The 22917-nt window shown below is 41.5% G+C and overlaps 1 protein-coding gene across 7 annotated transcripts in view; it reads right to left on the reverse strand.

Annotated features, from left to right (window-relative positions):
* Positions 1–22852, reverse strand: part of LOC103396157 (uncharacterized) — a 24615-nt gene extending 1763 nt beyond the window's left edge. For 2 of the 7 annotated variants that reach the window (XM_025052415.1, XM_025052412.1), the window contains exons 1-41: positions 22312–22852; positions 21205–21327; positions 20956–21072; positions 20775–20867; positions 20461–20672; positions 20176–20369; positions 19748–20002; positions 19441–19670; positions 19201–19365; positions 18684–18761; positions 16658–17020; positions 16222–16575; positions 15787–16125; positions 15571–15702; positions 15208–15360; positions 14992–15108; positions 14728–14901; positions 14447–14651; positions 14086–14237; positions 13897–14009; positions 13405–13486; positions 12779–12916; positions 12483–12645; positions 12265–12380; positions 11580–11726; positions 10276–10386; positions 10074–10190; positions 9829–9987; positions 9530–9706; positions 9101–9263; positions 8832–9019; positions 8644–8736; positions 8343–8547; positions 8030–8208; positions 5659–5756; positions 3343–3527; positions 2823–3022; positions 2566–2734; positions 2380–2489; positions 2188–2295; positions 1684–1810 (exon numbers count right to left, since the gene is read on the reverse strand). In XM_025052415.1, coding sequence (XP_024908183.1) covers positions 1684–1810; positions 2188–2295; positions 2380–2489; positions 2566–2734; positions 2823–3022; positions 3343–3527; positions 5659–5756; positions 8030–8208; positions 8343–8547; positions 8644–8736; positions 8832–9019; positions 9101–9263; positions 9530–9706; positions 9829–9987; positions 10074–10190; positions 10276–10386; positions 11580–11726; positions 12265–12380; positions 12483–12645; positions 12779–12916; positions 13405–13486; positions 13897–14009; positions 14086–14237; positions 14447–14651; positions 14728–14901; positions 14992–15108; positions 15208–15360; positions 15571–15702; positions 15787–16125; positions 16222–16575; positions 16658–17020; positions 18684–18761; positions 19201–19365; positions 19441–19670; positions 19748–20002; positions 20176–20369; positions 20461–20672; positions 20775–20867; positions 20956–21072; positions 21205–21327; positions 22312–22689 — 6982 coding nt within the window. In that variant the 5' untranslated portion in view covers positions 22690–22852. Of the gene's footprint in view, positions 1–85; positions 407–1683; positions 1811–2187; positions 2296–2379; positions 2490–2565; positions 2735–2822; positions 3023–3342; positions 3528–5658; positions 5757–8029; positions 8209–8342; positions 8548–8643; positions 8737–8831; positions 9020–9100; positions 9264–9529; positions 9707–9828; positions 9988–10073; positions 10191–10275; positions 10387–11579; positions 11727–12264; positions 12381–12482; positions 12646–12778; positions 12917–13404; positions 13487–13896; positions 14010–14085; positions 14238–14446; positions 14652–14727; positions 14902–14991; positions 15109–15207; positions 15361–15570; positions 15703–15786; positions 16126–16221; positions 16576–16657; positions 17021–18683; positions 18762–19200; positions 19366–19440; positions 19671–19747; positions 20003–20175; positions 20370–20460; positions 20673–20774; positions 20868–20955; positions 21073–21204; positions 21328–21788; positions 22042–22311 lie in introns of those variants that run through there. The other 5 variants (XM_025052414.1, XM_025052413.1, XM_025052417.1 and 2 more) reach the window with 5 other exon arrangements.
* Between the last annotated feature and the right edge of the window lie 65 nt (positions 22853–22917).

Here is a 22917-nt window from a genome sequence, read left to right on the forward strand (position 1 = left end):
CGCAACCTCGTCTGGATTGCCGAGTGTGTCACACAGAGACAGAAGTCCAAGATTCACAACTACATACCCATCTTTCAGGGTACAAATTAACCGTGAAGACAAATAAGGAATACGTGTGGCGAAAAAGTACAATGTTTACAGGTATATTTGTTATAAAAAATGCAGAATATCAAACTGTATGTAACATTTCATGACATTATTTGCTGGTAAAACGGGGTCAGTATTCCCTCCGACTATTTGCTACGGTTAGTGAGTGCAGATGTATTTATAGGCCATATAATTATTAAGAGACTACATAAAAAGAAACCTCTGAAACTCCACGTAGAACACCCAGTGGTATCATGGTGTTTTAGCAGCTAAACCCCTCATTTGGTTTTTAGAAGCGTGTCCATACTTTATACCTTCACTGAAACAAAAAAAACAAAAACAAATACACAAGAAGTTAGAAACACAATTGTTTTTTTTCCTCTTTAACTACAAGAAGACACATCTGCACATGATCATGATACACTATTAAACATTAGGCCTAATGTCTGAGGTGAGAGATATGAGGCCCCCCGACTCATCTCCTCCAGTTACATGTTCATGACACCCCAGGGTCTGTGGTCAGGGGCGGGCTGGGGTTGAAATTCAGCCCTTTGGGAAGAGAGGCCTTTTATCTGATTGCACCGCGGACGCCAAGTGGAACCTTCGTCTTATGCACACGCTCAGAAAGCCACTGACATCACTGCAGGAGAGCTGCCCACATCCAACACCAATACACTACATGCTTAGTCTGGGAGTGTTCACGCGGCCTGGCCACGTGTCAAGACCATCAGTTGGTTTGGCCAAAAACAGACTGGCCGTTCAGAACCCAAGCCCAATATTGTATGTTATGAGTAGGGCTCATGTGAAATCTGACTTTTCCTGGAAGGTTAGCGAGTGACGTCCTTTGACCTGTTCACAGTTGATTAGTTATCTGAGCTTCAGTAGTGAAATAGGGAAATTGTGAGTTGATTTGACCAAAATCGATGTGAAGCTAAAGAAGCAGTTACTGATAAAAAAATATGCACTGCTTTCGATATCAATAGTTCATGCCATTTGTTAGCCAAATGTGTTAAATACGGGCCAGTTTCGGGCCTTAAATATTCTTCCTTCTAAACATCTAATAAAATGCGTGAGAAAGCACTTTTCAGTTGCAGTTGTTTGTTGATTACGGAACACATCTGTGACAGCAGGTTGCAATGATGCCATGGGAACAGTTTCATGCTGTGTTACTAATGGGATCTATGGGACTACATTTACATACTACACCTATATATTCCATGTGTATTCATACTGTACTTTTTTTTTTGCTGCTTGGACTAAACAAGACAACAAGACTAAATTACAGCCTCCATTGAAAATTAAGCATCCACTGCCACAAACATGTATTTAACTACTCTCATCTGAATATATTCTCCCTCACTCTGCCCACAGCATCAGTCTTAGCTTTAATAAACACAAGCACAGATGTTTTGGACTCCATGAATGTAGCTCCAGACACGTTTTAAGTTTTAACAACTAAATTAAATGCAGCGTAAAAATCACTGCCACTGCCCCCTCTCCCTCTTTGTCTTCAATCCACATTTCTCCTCCAGCCCCAATTTTTGCAAGTTGTGTCTCATCATATGCACATCTTGGTTGGATTAGTGTCAGACTTACAGCACTGAGGGGGGGCGTCCAGCGGGATGTAATTCTGCATGCAGAGATGAACGAACGCTGATGCCAGGAGACATGGGGCCTGAGAAGAGCTGGACTCACAGACTGTTAAGAACTGAGCAGGATCCACCTGTGGAAACAGACACACGGCTGAAAATATGCAAACCTGACACTGAACATTTGTCTTACAGCTGGTCATATTTGTTTAGTTCTGACAGTGTGTATATATTTAGTTTAGTTATTTTATCTTGGAGAAATGTTATATATATATATCGTTTCTGTACATATATCTATCTATCCATCCATTATCTACTGCTTATTCCTTTTCACAGTCACCTGGAGAAGCTGGAGCCAATCGCTGCAATCTACCTATGGTCAATTCAGAGTGACCGATCAAACTCCATACAGAAAAAAAGCTACCAAGCTACAACTGTTTGTTCCGTGTGCGTCATTCGTCCCTGGGGAGAGCGCTATGGTAAATGTTAGCTGTTGAGTTTGTTTTCTCACCACTCTGAAGCAGGAACTGAGCGGAGACTCTGGAGAGGAGAACAGAGATTCGCAGCTCACAGGACTGGTCACAGTTGCAGCGGGCGTTTTAAAGCATTTGCGTTTTATCTAAAAGGGAAACAAAGATTGAATTGTGCCGATGTTTGTCACGTGTGCGTGAAGATTTAGAAAGTGTGTGAAACTCCATCCTACCTGCCAGCTGTTAAAGAAATTCTCAACATTTTCAGCTTGGGATCCATTAGGTAATGGAAAATCATTTCCTGCCTCATTGTCATTGCTTCCAAACACACCTGTGGATGTTCCTGGTGGAGAAATAAAAATTTTTTATGCGTCTTTACATAAGGATATATATTTTTTTCCTTAAATAAATGAGATTACCATGTAGCCACCCATCCAGAGTAAAGCTGCACAACTGCTGCAAATGATCACATGACACTGACACTCCATTGGGATTTGACACTTGCACAGTGTGTGGCGCTATTTTGACAGACACTCCACTTTCAGAGTAGAACGTGTGCGCTACGGATCTGTTGCACTGGTCCCTCACCTGAAACACCACCACTGTCAAAGGTGCAGCTGTGGACCAAGTAAAGAAGCACTTGACTGCAGTCAGTCTCTGACATCAGTGCACATACCTGTCCATTCTGTAGAATGTTAAAGGTGCTGTTATTCATTTCTACCAGCAGGAGTTCTGGGGAACCTGAACTGAGCAGCACCGTGAAGGATGGTTCAGCGCTGGCGTCCTGGGCCAGGACCAACGGGCATGAAGAAGGCAACTCGTACAGGTGGCCGTCAAAGGTTACTACAAACTGATCTGACACCAGCAGAGCTTGGTCTACATTAGGAAAAAAAAAACAAAGAAAAAACGAAGAGCCGTGTTTAAATTTGTGCCATGTGCCTTCGTTTCAGAAGCCTTTCCCTGTGGGACCAACTTAATAATCAAAGAATTATTGTTATTATTACAGTTCCAATATTTGGTCCCATCAGTGCAAACACATAGAAAACATGTTACTGACTCTACTGTTTGTGAGATCCTATGCACACATTCTTGTGCAGCTAACAGTTAATATCTCTACTGTTTGTGAGATCCTATGCACATATTGTTGTGCAGCTAACAGTTAATAATAATAATAATAAAACAGAGTTTCAGCCTACATTGAAACGGGCTGTCTATGATCTTCCTCTTGAAGCGGTATAACTCAGCAGCAGGTTTGATGGAGGCCAGGGTCTGCAGGGGCGTCAGAACCCATTCCTCCAGGAGCACCTCCACCAGTCCAGCCTGGGCCCACTTTGATTGGAGGAGTAAAGGCAGCGGCACGGACACGGTCACTGAGCAGTCGCTGAAAAAAAAAACGTAGGACAATGAAACAATGAATCACTGATCTCTGAAGACTGTGTTCGCTGAAGCTTCAAAGTCAACAACAACGTGACATTCGAGAGCATCTCGGAAGACCGGTGGAGTTCCAAAGTAAATTATCAGTCCTATGTCGTTAACCTTTTGAAAGGGTTAGGCTGGGCCATCAGGTCAACGACTTACACATGAGCTCAACAAAACTCAAAGTGTTATTGTTCCTTCTGGCACTAATTAAGCTCATAAAAACGTCAGCTTTCCCGCTTCCTTCATTTCCTTCAAATAAGTTTTTGTCTTTGTTAGTAGTTAAAAAAAGTCTACTCATGCAAATGTCAGCTGTCTCAATTAAGGAAAACAACCTGAACTACATATAGTGTGTCTTGCTTTTTCTTTGCTCTACTACACAACAGTAAATCACAATACATATAATAAAAAACTTCACAAAATACATTGGGTTTCCTACAAGCACTTCAAATGTATTACTGCTCTGATAAGAACAAGCATCATTTTTTGAATTGCTATTTTCATCGTTAAAACACCGCTACCATCACCGTAACGAGTGACTTCTTGTCACTTGACTCTAAGCCATAGGAGGGCGCTGTCTTGGTGAGGGAAGAGGGAGGGGACGAGAGGATCATATAATAAAAGTGTTGATTCTGATAGGTCACATTTCAAGTTAGAAAACCCATGAAACTTCCTGATTTCAGAAGTAACATTAAAGTCATTATTATTATTTAATATTATTAATTATTGTTAACAATGGCGTGTATACACCTGCTAACCATTCACTAGCTTTTGTACGAGGATTTTCTTGTCATCTACTGTTTTGCTATTTACAGGAAAAAAATTACTTAAAATAATTCAAATGTATAAATATATAGGATTTACTTAGGATGGAAATAACTTTTAATCCACACAAAATAAATATGTTTTAAGGTGGAATATTTCCTTTGTCAGAGGTCGTTTCAAACCCGACAGTGGGTCTAACTAACCTTCTTGACAAGTGTATTTCTCGAAGTCCAACCAACCACATCCTGTCACTCATCTCCACCTAATTTACTCTCACCCCAATTACTATCAAATAGATTAAGAAGATTTATTTTTTTGCTCATCGAAGCGGATCCTCCAGCTGATACCTGGCACAGTTTTCACGCCGGATGCCCTCGCTGACACTGAGACTGGTCCTCATTTATCCAGGCTTTGGGGGAAATTGATGAGCGACATGGGATTAGGTGTCTTGCTTCAGCCTGCAGCTGAATTGGAGCCCTGGCCTTTTGGGCAGAAGATGACTTCCCACCCATTGATCTACAGCCGCTCCCATGTCAATAACATATCATGCACAAGACAAGAGTTCAACGTGAACCAGGATTTGATAAGATTTATTCACCCTTACCTCGAAAAAAGCCTCCTCGGCTCGGCCTTGAAATATACGAATCAAAGGTACACGAGACACACGGTACCAGGAGAAAATGGCAACCACGACTACACTTTTTGCTTAAGGTTATTTGGTGGGCGGAGCTTCATAAAATTCTGTTTTTCAGAAGGGGGTTGGTTACCAATCATAACATGGCTTTTTTCTTTTGAGTTCCAATTTTAACGATCGACAGGGTAGGAATATATACTTTGCAGACACAACCGTCAATGAAGAGTACACTGAATCATCACTCAGGGCCGTTTCTGATCGACAGGGTAGGAATATATACTTTGTCCGATGTCCTTGTGCCTAGTTGAGTATCTTATTTGAGCGCAAAAATCTAACATCACATTTTAGGTTTCTTTGAGTTACTGCTGCAACAACTGCATTTTTTGCTTTCCGTTTGAATGTCAGGTTGACTGAGAGCAGATATAATAAGTCAACCAAGCGTCAAGTATAAAAAAAATCTGTAATAAATTACAAAAACGAACATTATTATTTCCCTCCATCCATTAAGACACACATGTCACAATGGTGAACTCATCGACTCTGTTGTGGTTTGTGGTTGCATATATCAAAAAATGTTTCCCCAGTTTGGATTCAAACATGTGACATAACATAAGGAATGCCTCTTCTTTCTGACCCGTTGCAGTCTTGACATGAAAGGGAGGTTGTGCATTATATACTACTCTGACATGAACCATACCTGGGGTTGAATTTGTAGAACGAGGCCAGTTGTTTCCTGACTCCAGACAAAGCCGTGGCCAACCTGGTCTCCATCCACTGGTAGGTTTGCTGTCCCGCCTGATAAATACATGATTATATTAAAAGAAAGAAAAAGAGAAAGACATGAAAATAAATACCAGGTGGTTATTAAAAAAAGACATATTGGAGAAAAAACTAAAATGGTGGATGTCATATTAACCCAAACAAGTCATCTAGAATCTGAATTATCCCTTGTAAGTGAACAAAGACAACTTAAATGCCCCAATCAATCAAAATATCAGATGTCCAGCCCACCCACCATACATCTCCAATATCTGTTTGCTATAGAACAACATGTACGTTTTCCTGAGAGGAGATCAGGAGTGCTGTGAGGTTACAGTGCAGAGGAGTGGAAGTCAGAGTAGCTCCAAAGTAAATTTTAGAATAAAAAGCTAAAATTTCAGGATTCAATTAAATTAATTTAGTATAAGACAAGTTACTGTATGCTGATATTGATTATAGATCTTTAAATATATTCAGCAGGGATGCTCGTAAAAATACAAATGCCTCTGTTTGTTTATAGAGGTCATGCACCTCATTAACTTTGACAGTTTTACACTGGTTACATACAAACTGGCATCAGTTTTATTGTTTGAACATAAAACTGGCTCTGCTGCACTGGCAATAAATTCTTTTAATGATTCTCCTTTCGTGTTGACTAAAATGACCGTGTGTATGTGTAAATAAAGAAACTGGATTTTTCTTTAAGATGTCTGAATGTCTGGCCCAACAGCATACGTTCTTCAGCCCACAATGATGCGCTCACACCTCTCTATCCCATTATTGCTGTCTTTCCCAGCAGAAGGTCACGGACCTTGAACTGCTCATTAAGGCCATTACTTCTATGAGCTGTGTCTGATGGCGCCATCACTTTAAATGAAGCAAGGACTGTGTTGTACTGACCCTGCAGGGGAAGTAATGACCGGGGTGCAAACAGAGTAGGACAGAAACCATGTGTGGACAACACCACAGACAGATCCTAAACTTGTTTGATAGCCCCAAACAAGTGCCATATCTCTGGGGGGTTTTACTGCAATGAATACCTCAATGCTAATGTGGGGAAGCAGGATCATGTGTGATCAGGTTACTGCAGTACACTTACAGTCAACATGAACGCCATTTCATGGTGGTTCTTTGCTCATCCTTCTAAACAATATATTCCAAATTGATTGTCGAACTTGATTTAATATTAATGTGACTCTATAATTTCCCCAGATGATTAATTTTTATCCCAAAATAGTTAAAAAAACAGTCAGAAATTAGCACAAAAAGATAAATGATGTTAAACCAAAGCAGCTGTAAAAATAGATAAAATTGAGCACGCAAAACGCTAAAGCTGCTATTACTGACTTGTATCATACAGTAAATTTCCCCATTTTGGGATGAATAAAGGACTTCTTAATCTTAATGTATACAGCCCTATATTGGCGCAGTGGTGCTCCAGGAAAATGTTTCAAAAATGTTTCAAAATTAGTTGGAACGAAAAGGCTAAATTCACTTCATTCATCCTGCAGTTTAATACAGCAGCAAAGAAGTAGAAACCAGTAGCATAATTGATCAAACTAAATGTTTCTCTCTTTCTCAGATCCACAGCTGCAGCCCTGTTTGGAACAATGATCAGCACAAAGCAGCAGAAGATGTGGGTGAGGGTTCGTGAAACAGAAACATGAAACATTTTCAAGGACACCGAAGTATGACTCACACTAATCCCAACTGACAACTGAGCTACAAAAACAGGAAGAAATACTCAAACGCACTCATCACCAGTCTCTGATATTTCCCGAATCCTTTGTCAGTAAATCTGTTATTTTGTGTCATTATCTTTTGTGGAAGATCTATGACATCATCCAGTACTTATGAAGTCAGCATTGGAGAGGATTTTCTTTTAATGCTTCAACAGCAGGAAATAATTTGGAGAGGGCAAACCGCATCCCTTCATCCCCCCCAAAAGACCATCCAGAGCCCAAGTAATCATTTGTGTTTACAGACGGGTTGCACAGCAAACTGTTCTTCATCAAAACACATTCTACTGAGCCTAGGTCTGTCAACACAGATGGGAGCCCCACATCAAAACACACTTAAACCTAATCACAGAGTCTGAAACCCATTTGCTTTGTTGAAATGATGCAACTAAACTGTATTTATATAAAGGTTACGAATCAATTATATCTTGATTTGAAACACAAAATGTTTATTTAAAATAAAAAATATTATATGTATAGTCAAGGGAAAAAAAACTATAACACAATAAAGTAAATAGTTGCTTATTTATGTATTGATGGGTTAAATATGTGATTCCGTGGGTTTCTTACCAGGTCCAGTGCAGCACTAAAGGCAGGGATGCCGGTCTGAACCAGCTGAGTATTACCCAGCAGGTCACGCAAGACCTCTACAACCCTGTCAGTCCACAGAAGGACAGCCTGTCTCCACAGAGTCTCCAGCTGCTGTCCGTTCACATCCTGGTACACCCCCGCCAACGTTGCAAGAGGTCCTTTCGATGGATGCAAGGAAAGGACAGGGTTATGCTTTTCTCACATCACAGTTAGCTATTGTACAATGTATAATATATGAGAAAGCAGATTCACATGCACACGGATTCACCTGACACTACTTGAGGATACTCACTTCTTAGCTCTTGCTGTCCCACCAATGACGCGTGCTGAAGTAAAAGCAGAAGTTGGGGCAGGCTGTTGGTCAGCAGCTGACGAAGCTGGCTGTTCTGCCACAGAACCAACAAACCTGAGTCTCCAGCGGCGAGGAAAGTCTCCGCTCGCTGGACAACCTGAAGAGATGCAGCACTCAGCTCCTGGAGGACCTCGCTGTCTCTAGACTGCAGGGCATGTGCAGAAGCAGTGAACATTTAGTGTGACGATATTAAATTAAAGTGTTGGACAACGTTTAACGTCCTCAGTTTTGCCCGTTATACCCTTCGTCTGAGTTCAGTGAGAAGATGCTGCAATGTTCCAACTCTTTCTGACATTTTCCTCCATATCCTATTGCTTAGGCTGTGAATCCTGGCCTGTTTTGAAAAAAAAAGATTTTAGGATTTGATATGAGATTTTTTTTTTTTTTTTAATAAAACGTTGGCAACTTTTGTAGTAGTTAAGTCTATACCTCGGCTGCTGTGAGGCTCTCCAAACAGCCACTCACTGTCAGGATCAGCTTCTTATCAGAGGTTACTGCAGACACTTGGCCCAAACTCTTTGATTTACTGCAGTTCTCGCTCGTCTGTACATCTAGCACCAAAGTATGGTTTGTTCCCATGCAGGCCATCACACTGAGGTCTTCACAATGGCCTGGAGCTGGACACAAAGTCATTTGAGGTGTCATTGCAATCGTTTTTTCAGTTGCTTTTATGACTGTTTGATTAAAGTACAACTTACGATGCATATAACCGGCCGCAGTCTTTAAACATCCTCCTTCTAGTGTCCCGTTCAGCCAGATCTTTTCTGAACGGTCTAAGTTGGCCTGCACCTGCAGACCCGCTCCTTGGGGCCAGAAAAGTGCACTGCCCCCGACATCCACACTCCAGTTGCCTATTCTGGACTTTGAGGTAAAAATTTGAAAAGAGTTAAACTTTTTTATTAAAAAAAGAACTTTTTTAATATAATTTCTTTCTTGAATATAGTACTTAAAAATATTAAACAGCAGAGCTTTGCTGAATTTTTTAATATGATCAATGTTATTAGTTGTACTGTACTTGATGAAACATCTAAGCAAAAACAAAAGTAGCATTTTGCAAAGAATACATAAATGATAAATAAAACATCTTCCTGTTGGCTACTCTCCAGGGAGTTCCTCGAGCTGTTTACCTCAGAGTAAAGAGATATATTGGTGCCTTGAAAAAACAAGGAGGAGGAGGAGGAGGAATTCAGTAGGGCGAGGGTGAGGCTGCACTGGTGCGGGCGTCCAACCACCGACAAGTAAGACTGTGTGTAGAACAGCTCCTCTCCTGAGTTTACTCTGTGGGACCCTGACCATAAGAAGGACTAACAGGCAAACACAATAAGGTAGTATGAAATATTTGAGTCATATTTCACCCAGCATGCCAGTATCAGTGTGATGTCTGTCTAGGACAGGGCGAGCAGAAAGGAAATGTTTGTGAACTCACAGGTTGTGGGGGGCAGAGGCCGAGCAACACACTGTGCTCCACACCATTCCTGAGGTTAGTTTGGACCTTAGCCAGCAGTGAGTGTGAAGAACAGGGGGCAGAGGACACTTTGTCCAAGACAATATTCACCTGGAGATCGTGCGTCTCCGGAGGATTTCTCTTGAAATACCACAGAAAACACACACAACACGGCTGTCAGGGAGGTGCTTATGTATCTATAGAGCAAAACAAATCCAAATGATTACCTGGTATTTCAGGCCTTGCGTGATACTCCTGTCGTCCCATCTGAGCTCTGCATTTTGTGAGTATGAGCTCCCCTCCTGACCCACAGACACACAACCTTTACCAGAAGACGCTGCCGTCTGCACATACACAGAGAAACACGTTAAGGAACTGTGCAATCGATCAGGTCAGGCTCAGGAATAGAAAATGAAAAAAAACGCCAACCTGTTGAGACGAGAATAGAACACAGGCCTGCACCGTGTTAGAATTGGTCTGCTGCTGCGTGTCCAGGGACACATTGACAAGAACACTCCCAGCGTCTAATGATACACGTGTCTGCAAATAAAGAAATACAAAATAGTGCATAGAAGAAAAACATTTTGTCTGCTGCTTCAAAAAAAACACCCATAAATAAAATGTACCAACAACTATATTTTATGTTTGTTTTTTTAGTTTCACAAACACAATCAAGGTATTTTTTGTTCACCCCATCGTATTGTAGGCTCGGGAATAATTAATTTTAGCGAGGATCTCAAAGAGAAGTAGAACAAGAGTCCTCTCCTAGGGAGGGCAAAAGGTGAAACACAGCCAACACTAACTGGCACATCACATCAGCATCAAGGACTGGGTGAGAGAGCAAGCTTTTTTTTTCTATCCTGCAGGAAACTGCAGAAATGTGCCATGCAGCAGGAGCCTAAGGCAGTGATTATCACCTGGCGGCATGTGGGCCAGATTGGAAAATAAACATCCAATTATAATGTTAGACAAAACCTTTTTATTTTTATTTAACTTAATCTGAGTGTCCAGCCCTCTGGTGTCTGTCCAGAAAAATTCCACACAAATATACTCGGTGACCCCTGCCCTAAGACCTGCAGTCAAGACAGTGGTTCATGCCACCCACCCTGAAAACAAAAGGCCTGTGACTCCATCTGGCAGAAAGCTGGGGTTCATCTTGGCCAAGAATTTACCCCTAGATGTCTTCCTTGTTCTGCTGTCCTATTATTACGATTTGAGACAGCGATTTACTCCCAACTCCCTCATGACATAACGCAGGACCAACATTTGTACCCTTACATTAGTTGTTCTAACCTTTACCAGTTTAAAAAATGAAACCTAAATTAAATCCAATAAAAAAGGAATAAAATCATAACTGTCTTAAAGTTAGCCAGAAATTTGATTAATGAGAGGCTAAGTAGTTAAATAGAATGAAAAACTACTGCACAAAACTTCTAAGAGATGAATTTGAATAAATCTAGTTAAATATAAATATAGTACTATTTATTGGATTACAAATATGTGTGAGATGTATTTATGCAATACACTCATGGTCACAGCAAAACAAGCACAGATGTTATCAGATTTCATAGAGGAAATTAAAGTTGGATGGAAAAAGACTCACTGAGCTGCTCCAGCCAATTCAACATGATCAGGATGTGAAAGTTTTAGAATCTTGAAAATGTTATGCTTTTCAATCTGTTCAGAACAGGTTGTTTTGGGCTGAAAGATAAACTATGGACCCCCTAGTGTACCTGGTGTTGGCTGTTCTGTTTACTCTGTAAGCTGTGGGACAGTGTGCGCAGAGACAGCTGGCGAAGTGCGACGGTGAACGGCTGCTCCAGCTCCAGCTTGGTCTCATTAATCCCCTCTGATCGACTCCATGAGCTCAACGCTCTGACCTTCAGAGCACAAAGCCACAGTTCATGAAGACAGAAGGCCAGGAGAGAAACCAAACAGATGTTTGCACTTTACATCTAATAAAACCTCTGGGATGTTCCTAAACCAAACAAAGATGTGTTTTCATAAATTAATTAGAACAGCTATAACTCGATAGCCTGTCGAAAGACATTGTTTCTGAGGTATATAAAATGTATTTATGTACAGTATGTGAGTTCAGACCTCACCGCAGGAAGGTAACCCCGATATAAGTCGAGGACCTCTGTATGCTACAGTTACTGAGAAAAGCATGTACAGTGTGGTCTTGTGAGATAATGGGTGATGTTGTGTCAAACAAACTTCTATTTTGAGCCAATTAAAATGCTAAAAACGAGGTAGCATCCTTTCTTAATGTCAACCTTATGGTTTTGTCTTGACACAACAAGGCAACATTTTTGGACCTTTATTGTTCTCATGTGGCCTCAAACTAAAACATATGCCTTTGAAAAAGAACGACTACGTGGACCCCTTTGGTTTTTTGTGTGTGTTTCTGGTCAGGACCTGTTCCTTTTTCCCCAGTCTCATCCATCCCAGTGATAAGCCGTCCAGTCCACCCTGAAGGGAACGCTCCATTGTTGCTTCCAGATGTGTCCAGCGAGGAACGCATTTAATTTGAACTAATAAAAGAGAGAACAAAATACTAAATGTTAACGATCTGTGACTGGTAAAAGTTCAGAATTGTGTGCATCACTGACAGAGTCACCTCGCAGCATCTGTACCTTTGAGTGTCTGGTTACCCATCTCCAGAGCTGGAGGAGCAGAGTAGAGTCCAAACAAACTAAACTCCTGGTTGCCTAACACGGCTTCATGTTGAACTTGGTATCTCCAGTTCGAGGCTTCATACACTGTCTTCACAAGGACGGTCCTTGGGATCAGCTTCAACTGAAGTAAATAATCGTGGCACCTTTTATACGTAGTTTCACGTTTATGTTCAAAATGAAAACATCAACATGAAACATGTTTTTAGTTTTGTTATTTCTTAATGATAAAAAAAGAAGATGGCAACAACTTATACCTGTGAATATGAGTGTTTGAGCTCCAGAGACTGTCTGTATCCACTATCAATGACTGCCAGTTCTCCCAGGCTCCACAACATTCTCCTACCTGACAGCAACTCCAACAAACCTGACACACTGGATTGAGACTGGTTCAGCTGGAGATAGAGAAATACAGTCAAACTTCAAATGGCACCTTGTTGACAGATTCAACGTAAGTTAATTGTATCATTTAAACAAACACTCACAGGTCACATCATTAGGTACATTTCCTTAACTTCATGTCAGTGTTAAGGTTCAAAAAATAAAAAAATAAAGGTCTAACTAGAGCTCTTCTTTTAGTTTTTAATAGTAACAAAGTGCCATCTAGTGGCAGAGTATCACATTGTTCTGTCTTTCACTGAGGTGTTCATGAACAAAGACAAATTATTTGCATAAATTAATTAAAAAAAAAAAATCCAGACCAATTGAGTGAAATTTAATAATTCAGTGGTTGGGAATCGCTGTGGTAGAAGATGAATGAATGACTATACATTTTTCCATAAATAATCATGGCGGTTTTGAAGGCACAACTCTGTACCTGCAACATGCACCAAATATAGTAGCCCGAGTGTAGTTTTTTTTTTAAAAAAAGACGAGAACTAACCTGAGAGCGAAAATTAAGCTGAGATGGCACGTACTCTATCAGCTTGGGGATATTTTGGACAACCTTCACCAACAGGTCTTTGCTGGACAGAAAAGAAATGGTGAGAGTGTCAACCACGAGTGATTAAACGTTTTTAAAGTTTTTACATTTTTCTTGTTAAAATATGCTGACTTTAATTCTTTCCCTGTTAAATACAAAATTATTTTGTTGAATAATACTAATACGTGTTATAGACAATTATATATTTACCTAAACTGAGTAGGTTTCTGTAAGCACTGCTAGTAAAAACAGCAGCAGTGCAATGGTTGGCGCAACACAAATCCCAGTCTGCTCTTGTCTGATTTATCAGCTGTGTTTGATTGTATTGGTGGCCATACGTAGTGTAATACACACTTGGTTAGCACCCCACCTAAATCTGGTAAAGACTCACTAACAGCTCACAGAAAGAAAATGTATCATTGACATTTTATGATTTGGTAAGTTTGAATATACCTATAAGGCCTGTGGTGCCCCTGAATGATGAGTGCTAGTGATGAGCTGAGTTCAGGGTTCAAAGCCATGGAACATCTTAGCTGAGCCTCAGTAAGTCTTCCCCAGGCTTCCAGCTAAGGTCACAGAGACAGTTAGAACAGATCTTCACCATCGTATGACCTTCCATTAGGCAGTAAATGTCATCATCACCTGTAGAGCAGGTTTGCTCTGCCCTTGTACAGTATGCCTCAGTGTAACTCTGGCTTCCTTTGACCCCTGTGCCCTCCAGCCTCCCACATCCCCAATCACTCGTAGTCTCCAGTCTGTGCAGTGAACATCTACTGAGGCGCTGCGTACGGGACCTGCAGAAAACAGGATTTCATCACCACCACTAAATAAATACAATTTGAAAGCATTTCAAGTATTTGGTATTTAGAGCTTAGCATGATGAAAATGGTAACATCTGCTGGTCAATATTTAAAAGTGCACGTGTTCTCAGTGCAACTTCAAATTAAAAAGATGTTTATATTAAAACACACTATGATTTACAGGTTGTGTTAAAACTCCTAACCTTTCAGCTGAGCAACCAGGGCAGTCCCCAGACTGAACTGTTGCCTCGTGTAATTAGAAGACAGTGGAGAGTAGGACAGCTGCAGGGCCAGACGTCCATCACCTGCACTGACATTAAAGCCAGTGGTGAGCAGCTGGTGGCCATCTACGCCAAGCTGAGCCCTGGACTGAAAGTGTGAAAAGGTTCCCTGGTGGGACGTGAGACCCTGGAGAAACAAATGTTAAACAATGACCAGTTAAACCAGACAACAGTGAACAAAATAAACATACTTCTTCAGTTACCTCCACGACGAGTGGTACGCCTCTGCCCTGCAGCCACGATGAGTTGTGCCGCAGGTTTCCGTGGATTTCTCTTGTCATGGCACTACTCTTCATCTTCAGTTTGATTCCTGCCTGCTCTCCTCCAAACTGAGACTGTATGCTGACCGTCTTTTCCTCAGAATTACCAAGCTCTACCTGCCACACAGTCACAGTGATGTTATTGATTCTAAAATGTGGCAATTTTGTCACTGATTATTACTGAGTGAGCTTCCATGAACCTCTTACCTGAACACTGTTGTTTCCAGAGATTCCTAGTTTTTTCAGGTAGTTCACCGTGTGTCTGAGTGCACTCTGCATCCTGAAAGACTGAGACATCTTGGACAATATGATCTCTTGATCAATCTGGAATATATATGAAAATGTTGCTATTAGTACATAATGAATACAGTCATATTATTAATTAAATTGATGGAAACGACTGTAGCCCTTCTTCACTTTTACCCTTTGATTTCCTGCGTTACCACTCCAAACATAAAAGAACGTGCCATTGCCGTGACTCCCAGAATTCATTGCCACGGCTGTATTTGCAGGGATCCCCAGGTTCTTCAATGTAGGAAGTGTGTGGTTTAGATAAAGAGATGCAGTGTAGTTGTCCTGCAATAAGGAAACCAGTTGCAGATTAAAACCAAGACAACCAGAACAGTCAATTTTGCTTGTTCTATTGTCTATTGTGTTAAAAAACTGCATTAAATGTTTGACTGGAAATAACTCAACGTTCAAAGTAGGCATTAATTACTAGGCAAATGTAATGTGATTAAAGTGACTAATATGAGAAGGTATTTGCTATGCTACAAATCACAATACCTTTGTTTTATTAAGAGCCACTGAAGTCTGAAACTCTGAATCATCTATCGCCACAGTCATCTGAGAATTAGCATGAGTTAGTGAGGAGACTAACTGTCCAGAAGCCTGAATCCTTTTTGGACTAAACCGTGCCTACAAAAAAAAAATCCAATAGTCAAACATTGGACACCTGACAATGATTTACATGGAGGAATTTCTTTATACTCTTATCAGTACCTGAACATGTGTGCAGTTGTTGTGATACACTACTGACCCCTGCAGGCCAAACTCTGACACCACAGCTCCACTGGCACTTAAAACACACCCATCGAGGTGAATGGCACCTTCCGTGTTGTATTGTTGGTCGACAGCTCTGCCAGTGACTCTCAGTCTGCTGTGCTCTGGTAAACCTTTAAGAACATGCAGGTTGTGACTGAGTTCGGCCGCCACATGCAGATCACTTAAACATGGCTTCACGTTCAGCCTAAGGAAACCCCTTCTACTCTCCTGCTCCATGTCAATCATGACGGTCCAAGTGTCCTGTGGGCTAAGCCACAGTGACCCATTTAAATGGCCCTAAGGTGAAAAAGGAAACAGTGAACAAGTGAAGTAACATGAAAAAAAAGTTTCTAAGGAAAACCGTTTTGCTGGGAAAAGGTTAGAACAACATACCTCAAACATCGGACACTTTGATTCCAGAGTCCACAGCCTCTCTGTCTTAGTTCCGTCTCCTGTGATTCTCTTGGCTCTAAGTTGACATGTCCCAGCCTTGATGAGCAGTGAACCACCCTGCTCAGGTCCCTTAGGTTGAGTAGCTTCTATCATAATACTCTGAGGTAGACCTTGAGTTCTCAGCTCAGTGAAAGTGTGTGTGAAGATACCATAGAGATGCTGGGCCCTGCAGGACAGTGTTAAGTGCAGGGTGAGGTCATTTTGGTCTACACTCAGAGCGGAGGACACCTTTAGCTCACCAGGTGACACTGAGAGGAGAGCATGAAGAGCCACTGAGACTGGGAGAACTGTGCCCTTTAAAAAAAAGCAAAAAGAAAATCACAATGAAACTCTTCTCAGAATAACTGTACAAAAAAAAAACAAGTTAAAAACCCACCTGTAGAGAAGGACAGTAGTTTGTCACATTGACAGTGTAGGACTCATCACCTTCACGTTCTCTGGTCTCTGCCAATTTACTCCTAAAAGAACATCGGCCCAGGTCAAGGTTCAAATCCAAGCTTGGCAAATGTGTAGTTGATGTATTTAAAGTTAGTGACGCATCGGTGGGAATTCGCAGCTTCTGCAGGGCCAAGATTGAGTGTTGGACCGCTGCGTTTAGACTAAGACCAGCAGGACAGGAAAGGTCCAGGATAACACTTCCTCTTTGTTCCTTGTCAATCAGCAGATGGGTCCTGAGACTGGTGGTGCAGCCCGAGTGAATGATGGACACATTCAGTAAGGTCTGTTCTGGTAGGGCACTCTTTGGGAATAAAAGAGAAATACATGTTTAGGAGCATCTGTGCTATACTAAGTAACAGGAGTATCTTCATGAATCTAACAGCATATGCATAAACATTTTTTATATATCAGCAGAATAATTTGGACTAATATGCAAAATCCATCTGACCAGTTAACTATCAGCAGAATAATTTGGACTAATATGGAAAATCCATCTGACCAGTTAACGAAGTCTCTTTAAAGGCATGTTGGGTGCTATTTCTGTGGTTTACTTTAAATAATTTTATGAATTTTATTTCCTTTTTTATTACCGTTCACACTTAACCTCACTTTAAGAATCTACTTTTTTACCTGTATTCAACTGTAGGTAGATTTACAGTGTTGTAACATTTTTTACAGAAAACCAAAAACAACTTATTGCAGATTATACTACAACAGACAATCAGTATATGGTCAGTATATATACCAGTATTTGTAATGTGTAGGGTAACCACTCAAATATACCAGTATTTGTAATGTGTAGGGTAATCACTCAAATAACAGAAAGGCAAGAGTCATCTCCATGTGGAAGATGTTTCTTTTGCTTTCCCTCTGCTGGGAAACAAGTGTCCTCAACGACATTTACTTGTTTCCATTCTGACCTTCAGGAGACCACATCGCTGTTGAGCCAAAACAATCAGGTCGCTCCTGCTGCCTGCTGCTCCTCCTCCATGTCTTCCTCTTTTGTGTAGCTTTGCCAGAAACAACACTGAGCACACATCGCTTTCCACTTCAAATTTGGCTCTGCTACCCACAGCTGACATGCCAACAGTGAGCACCCTTGGTAAACCAGCAGAGGTCAGGTTTTGCTTAAGTACGGCACTGAAGGAGGGGGATGGCTGCCAGGCAGCAGACATCTCCAACTGAGCATTAGAGTTGTTGACAGAGGCTTGAGCTCTTACATACTGAAGGGTGTCATTTTGTTGACATGATGCCCGCACGTCAACTGTTTTTGGGACGGCAGAGGTTAAGGAGGACCAGTGGTGCTGGAGGGTCAGGTTGACTTCAGCCCTCTGTTTCTTCAGTAGTACAGACAAGAGACACTGCAGCGAGTCTTGCTGGTTTTCTATCTCCAGAGATCCTTTGAGTCCACTTTTCTGAAGTTGTCCGTGCAAACTTAAGGAGGTCTTATGTGGTGCACCACCGTCGGTGTCGCTGACCTGCACCCACACCATTTTCCCCAACCCTGTGCAACGGACAGACATCCACAGACTGGAGCTAACAGAATCCCAAACTACAGTGGCGTCGGTCCAGATGATACATTTTCCTACCCTCATCCGACCTATCACTTCAGCCCTGTGTGTGACACTGTGGACTCCATACTCCAGTAGGCCATGACAACCATACAGCCCGTCTGTCTCTGACCTCAGTCCCAGATTTAAATTTGTTCTCCACAGGCCAAGCAACAATTCAATCCCCAGAGCCCACCTCCTAGGCCCCGGTCTGAGCAAGAGGCGGAGAGCAGTTTTAGCGGGAATGCCCATGTGTTTACGCAGTAGCACAGAGGAATGACTGACATTAGCACTGAACTCCCTCTGACCATTGGAGCTGAAACAGGCTTTAATTTGAGCGTTCAGGCTACACTGAGTGAAGGACAGGCCATAACAGAGTCTGTTGTGTGGTCTATAGGAGCGAAATGTTTGTACCTCCACGGGTTGACCTTCCACATGTCCAAAGCACTGGGCTGAGAGTCGCTCTGCAGTGGTATCACCCGTGCAGTTCATCTGTGAAAACAACCCGTGTAGTTCATCTGTAAAAAAGTTTGTTTTTAAGGAGCAGAAACTAAAGGGCGAGATAACAGAGTAGCTGAGGAATTAAAACACTGTGGGTCACTGACAGGGCAGTCAGGCCTTAGCATCTATATTATTATATTATTATTCATTTATTATTATTCATTTATTGTTTGGACCATATCGTTTTCTGGTAATGCAGTCCAGCTATTAAAAACCAAAAATATAGGAACACACAGTAAAATAACAAATGGGCTTAAAATGAAAAAAAAAAAAAATTACAATATGAAAAAGGTATAAAGATAGATACAAAAAAGTAATTACATAAACCATTTTGCATAGCATTTGTAATGATATTTCACTGATATTAGGAGGGAATTTTTAATTGTCAGATTTGTATGGCAATATGCAAAAAAAAAAAATAGAATTGTACCTGTAAAGATGAGGGCATAAGGCCTTGGAGAAGTTTGATCTGCTGCCACAAAGACACCGACATCACTGCAGTGATGTTTCTAGATCCAATATTAAAAGTAATATTGGCCATTTTCTTATCATCCACATGCACCACCAAACCAGTATCTAGCCCCTCTCTTTCCAGCTGAAACAGAAAGTTAAAAAAATAATGTTAATTAACTGAGGGTTTAAAATGAAATGGAATGCTAAACTTTGTTACCTGGTAGTGTGCTTTAGCCTGTATGGATCTTAAAAGCCCTCTCCTCTGCAGGGCTTCGACCTGATGCTGCAGCAAACATGAGTATTCCCACTGTGGAAAAACACGATCCGTCTTGCTTCCATTTAGTTTAGCTTTTAGATACTCAGGTCCAGCCTGCACTTCTGCCTGAAGTGATAGCTGATGACTATCCTGAATCCACTTGGCCAGGCCGGTAATGTTTGCAGGGAGGCCTGTATTCAGGAAACAAATACACTGAAGGAAATGATAAATAAAAATATAAGATAATGTCAGTTTTAGACATGTTTACCTGTGAGGTTAAGGTGGCGGAAAGAGCGAGAGAGATGGCTGTAGAGCTCACCCCTTCCTGGGTTCCCCAGTCGACGACTCACATTTACAAACAGATGTTCCTTTTGTGAATGAACGTAGAGCCAAACATGGGCCCTACATGACTTCCCTCCAAACACGTCTTCTTCGACATCCCTGTCTGAATCCAGTGCAGGATCTTCCTGATGTCCCAGCTCTATACTGTACAGATTGTCCCTCACACTAACTTTCAGCTTTCCTGCAACACAGACACACGAGAAGGATTGTTTGGGAATATTAATGATATGGGAAGCTAGGGGCGCAGATGGGATTTTTGAACTGGGGGGAAACAAGCTGTCAGCAAGTCCACAGTGTCAGGGGAGGACACATGATTTTTTATTATTCAAATTTTGTTCATATAATTTCCGATACCTTCGATGAGCGTGTCAGACTGTTCAAGTGCCCCTTCTAACTTTGAGGAAGACGGGAAAATGGAGAGACTAGACATGGAGTTCCTCAAGTCTCCTGACACGGAGAGCTTTTCACCTCGACCGATACTTGACGTTCCTTTAATTTGGAGCAGGAGAAGCTCACCCCCCTGAGTATATGATCCATGTAAAAACATGCTGGAAAAGCACAAAAAAGCATAAATTTGATTAGAAATAACCTTGATGCACCCATAACACAGCACCAAAGCTAATGTGAGTGTACACACACCTGTCTGAAGACATGTTGGCAGCCATGTTTATATGCAGGTCAGTGGTTGCTGGCAACAAACTTTGGGATAAGTTCATCCTCAACTCTACAGCTTTGTGATCGCCTTTTTTAAAAGAGTGGTTCACCTTTGCGTCCAGCTTCACTTTGTTTTTCCCATCTGCCTTTACATGCACTGAGCCACATCCACTCCCTTTGTCAGCAGTGGCCTTTACCTTAATGTGAAAAAAAGGTCATTAGAGAGCACCTAGAAATAAGGGTTTGAATGAAGAACTTGAAAAAAAGAACTGACTTGATCATTAGGAGCATAATCATACCTCTACAGTTTTGGGAATCTTTGATTTAAAAGGATGGCTCAGAGAAGAATACAGCCCCAGTCTGTCTGATGTCCCATTGAGCTGAACAGAGAGCTGGAAAATAAAGAGACACAATAAAACATCTCTCGAGCACTGCTGATTGAAGATGTAAATATTAAAATGGTAGTGAAGCTTCACTCACTTTACACTGCTGACGCTCTATAGCTAGCCTCCCTCTGGCCTGATAATCAAAGTCTGTGTTGTTCTCTGGGCCCCAACACACTTCATTCTCCAGTGCGGCAGAGGTGGGGAGGTGCAGCTGTGACAGCAACGACAGTCACGCTGAGCACACATTTGACCTCTTTACTGCAAACTTTATTGCTCACTGTTGCAGATGGACATGCGTCACTTAGTATACACATCAGATGCATTGTTGCAAAGGGTGGTTTACCTGCAGTTGATGTGAAAAGTTGGCTTTGATGTTCATAATTTGGCGACCTAAATGAACATGTCCATAAAAAGAAAGTCTGTCTTTGCTGCCGACTCGTAATCTGCCATGTACATTCTTCTGGGTCTGAAAATAAACGCACCATATCGGAGAATTTGTTGTAATTGTACAGTACATGTACAGTACTTATATTGTATTGAAGCTAATGTGAGCAAGAGAGAATGTCATTAAGAACATGTAAAGGCCAACACTACTGTACAGTAAATTACGTTTAGGGGTCTGTTAAAGGTCAGATTCGTTTGGTATTCTTCTTATGAAGCCAATCATAGCTGTCGATGCCCTAATGACGTCACTGTACACTGTACAACTTGTCTGTTGCTAGGTGCCTAGTTGGCTAACTAGGTCATTCTCTTACTGACGACGGGTTAGTAACGAATTACCAGGGAAAGTAGATATTGCTATATTGCAATAACGATTAAATTAATCAAACATTCACACCTGGCCCGCTTTCATCGTCAACAGTGACAACAACGGTGTTTTGTAGAAAGTGCCGTCGAAAGATAATTCATTACATAACAGTTACTCACAACGGACGCGGACAACAATTTCGCTCCGGGACATAATGTACACTTCACATGTTCATTCTTGCCTTTTACCAAAGGGAGACTGAAGTACTGTCTGTATTGTCCGTTTTTAAAACGCCAGTTTTCTCTCCAGACTCGCCATTTCGATCGTTTAACTCTACTAAGGGCGGGTGTGTCTGATTAGTTTACCGCGAAACCGTAGCCAATCATCAACAAGTATGCGGTAGTCGCGGTCCGTTCTCCTACCATACGCACATAAAAAGCGCCCTCCTGTGGCTGAAAGTGACAGCTTCAATGAGTTTGTCGATAACGGTGTTGGAACGATGATAATAGTAATTAACCATTAATAGTAATTATTAATTAGCTGTAACTGAAAAAAAAATAACCTCGCTAGTAACGCCGCATTTAAATGTTGAGTGTAAATTTAAATCTCAAATAATTTTAAAACATACTCAGATTTCTTGGCTCCAGAATCTCATGATCTTATGATTTTGACAGAGAGGAATTTAATGGGTAACCAGTTTACCTGGTTGCTAGTTATGGTCACACAAGCTTCTGAGTTGGATGGAATGATGTCATCACTGAAAGGATGGAGCAGTGCAGAGCACACCTGACACAGAGGGGAAACGTGAATATGATTAGATATATGAGCAAGCAGCTTTATACAACACACACGGAGTCTATTAATCAGCCTTACAAAAGGGCTCGGTCTGCGGTGGCCCACAGTGAAGGTATGGACGAGCTCTTTGTCGCCAGGAAGGCTGATCTTGGATTCCAGGATGTAGAGGCCTTTGAGGTGGTCAGCAGTGTAGGTTTCTCTGACAAGGAGAGTTTGAATGAAAGCCTGGAAGGGATGTCTGGGAGAGATGGCGACAGTTATTTTACAAGAGAGTATCATTATCATCCTGGAATATATCAACAGACGAGTGCAGACCTGAGATAAAGAACTACTGTTTTCTGATGCATCCTCTTGTCCTTCCTCAGCTCCTCCAGCGCGCCCTCAAACTCCAGCTCGGTGGATGAACCCTTCGGCCTCGAGAACGTCAACTTTACTGAGGCCTGTCTCTTTTTCAACCTCTTGAACGGCAAAACAAGACCATCATATGTGAGAAAATGTTGCCATACAAACATA

The sequence above is a fragment of the Cynoglossus semilaevis genome, chromosome 20 (genome assembly GCF_000523025.1).
Source record: "Cynoglossus semilaevis isolate Cse_v1.0 chromosome 20, Cse_v1.0, whole genome shotgun sequence".
In the NCBI taxonomy this organism is placed as follows: Eukaryota; Metazoa; Chordata; class Actinopteri; order Pleuronectiformes; family Cynoglossidae; genus Cynoglossus; species Cynoglossus semilaevis.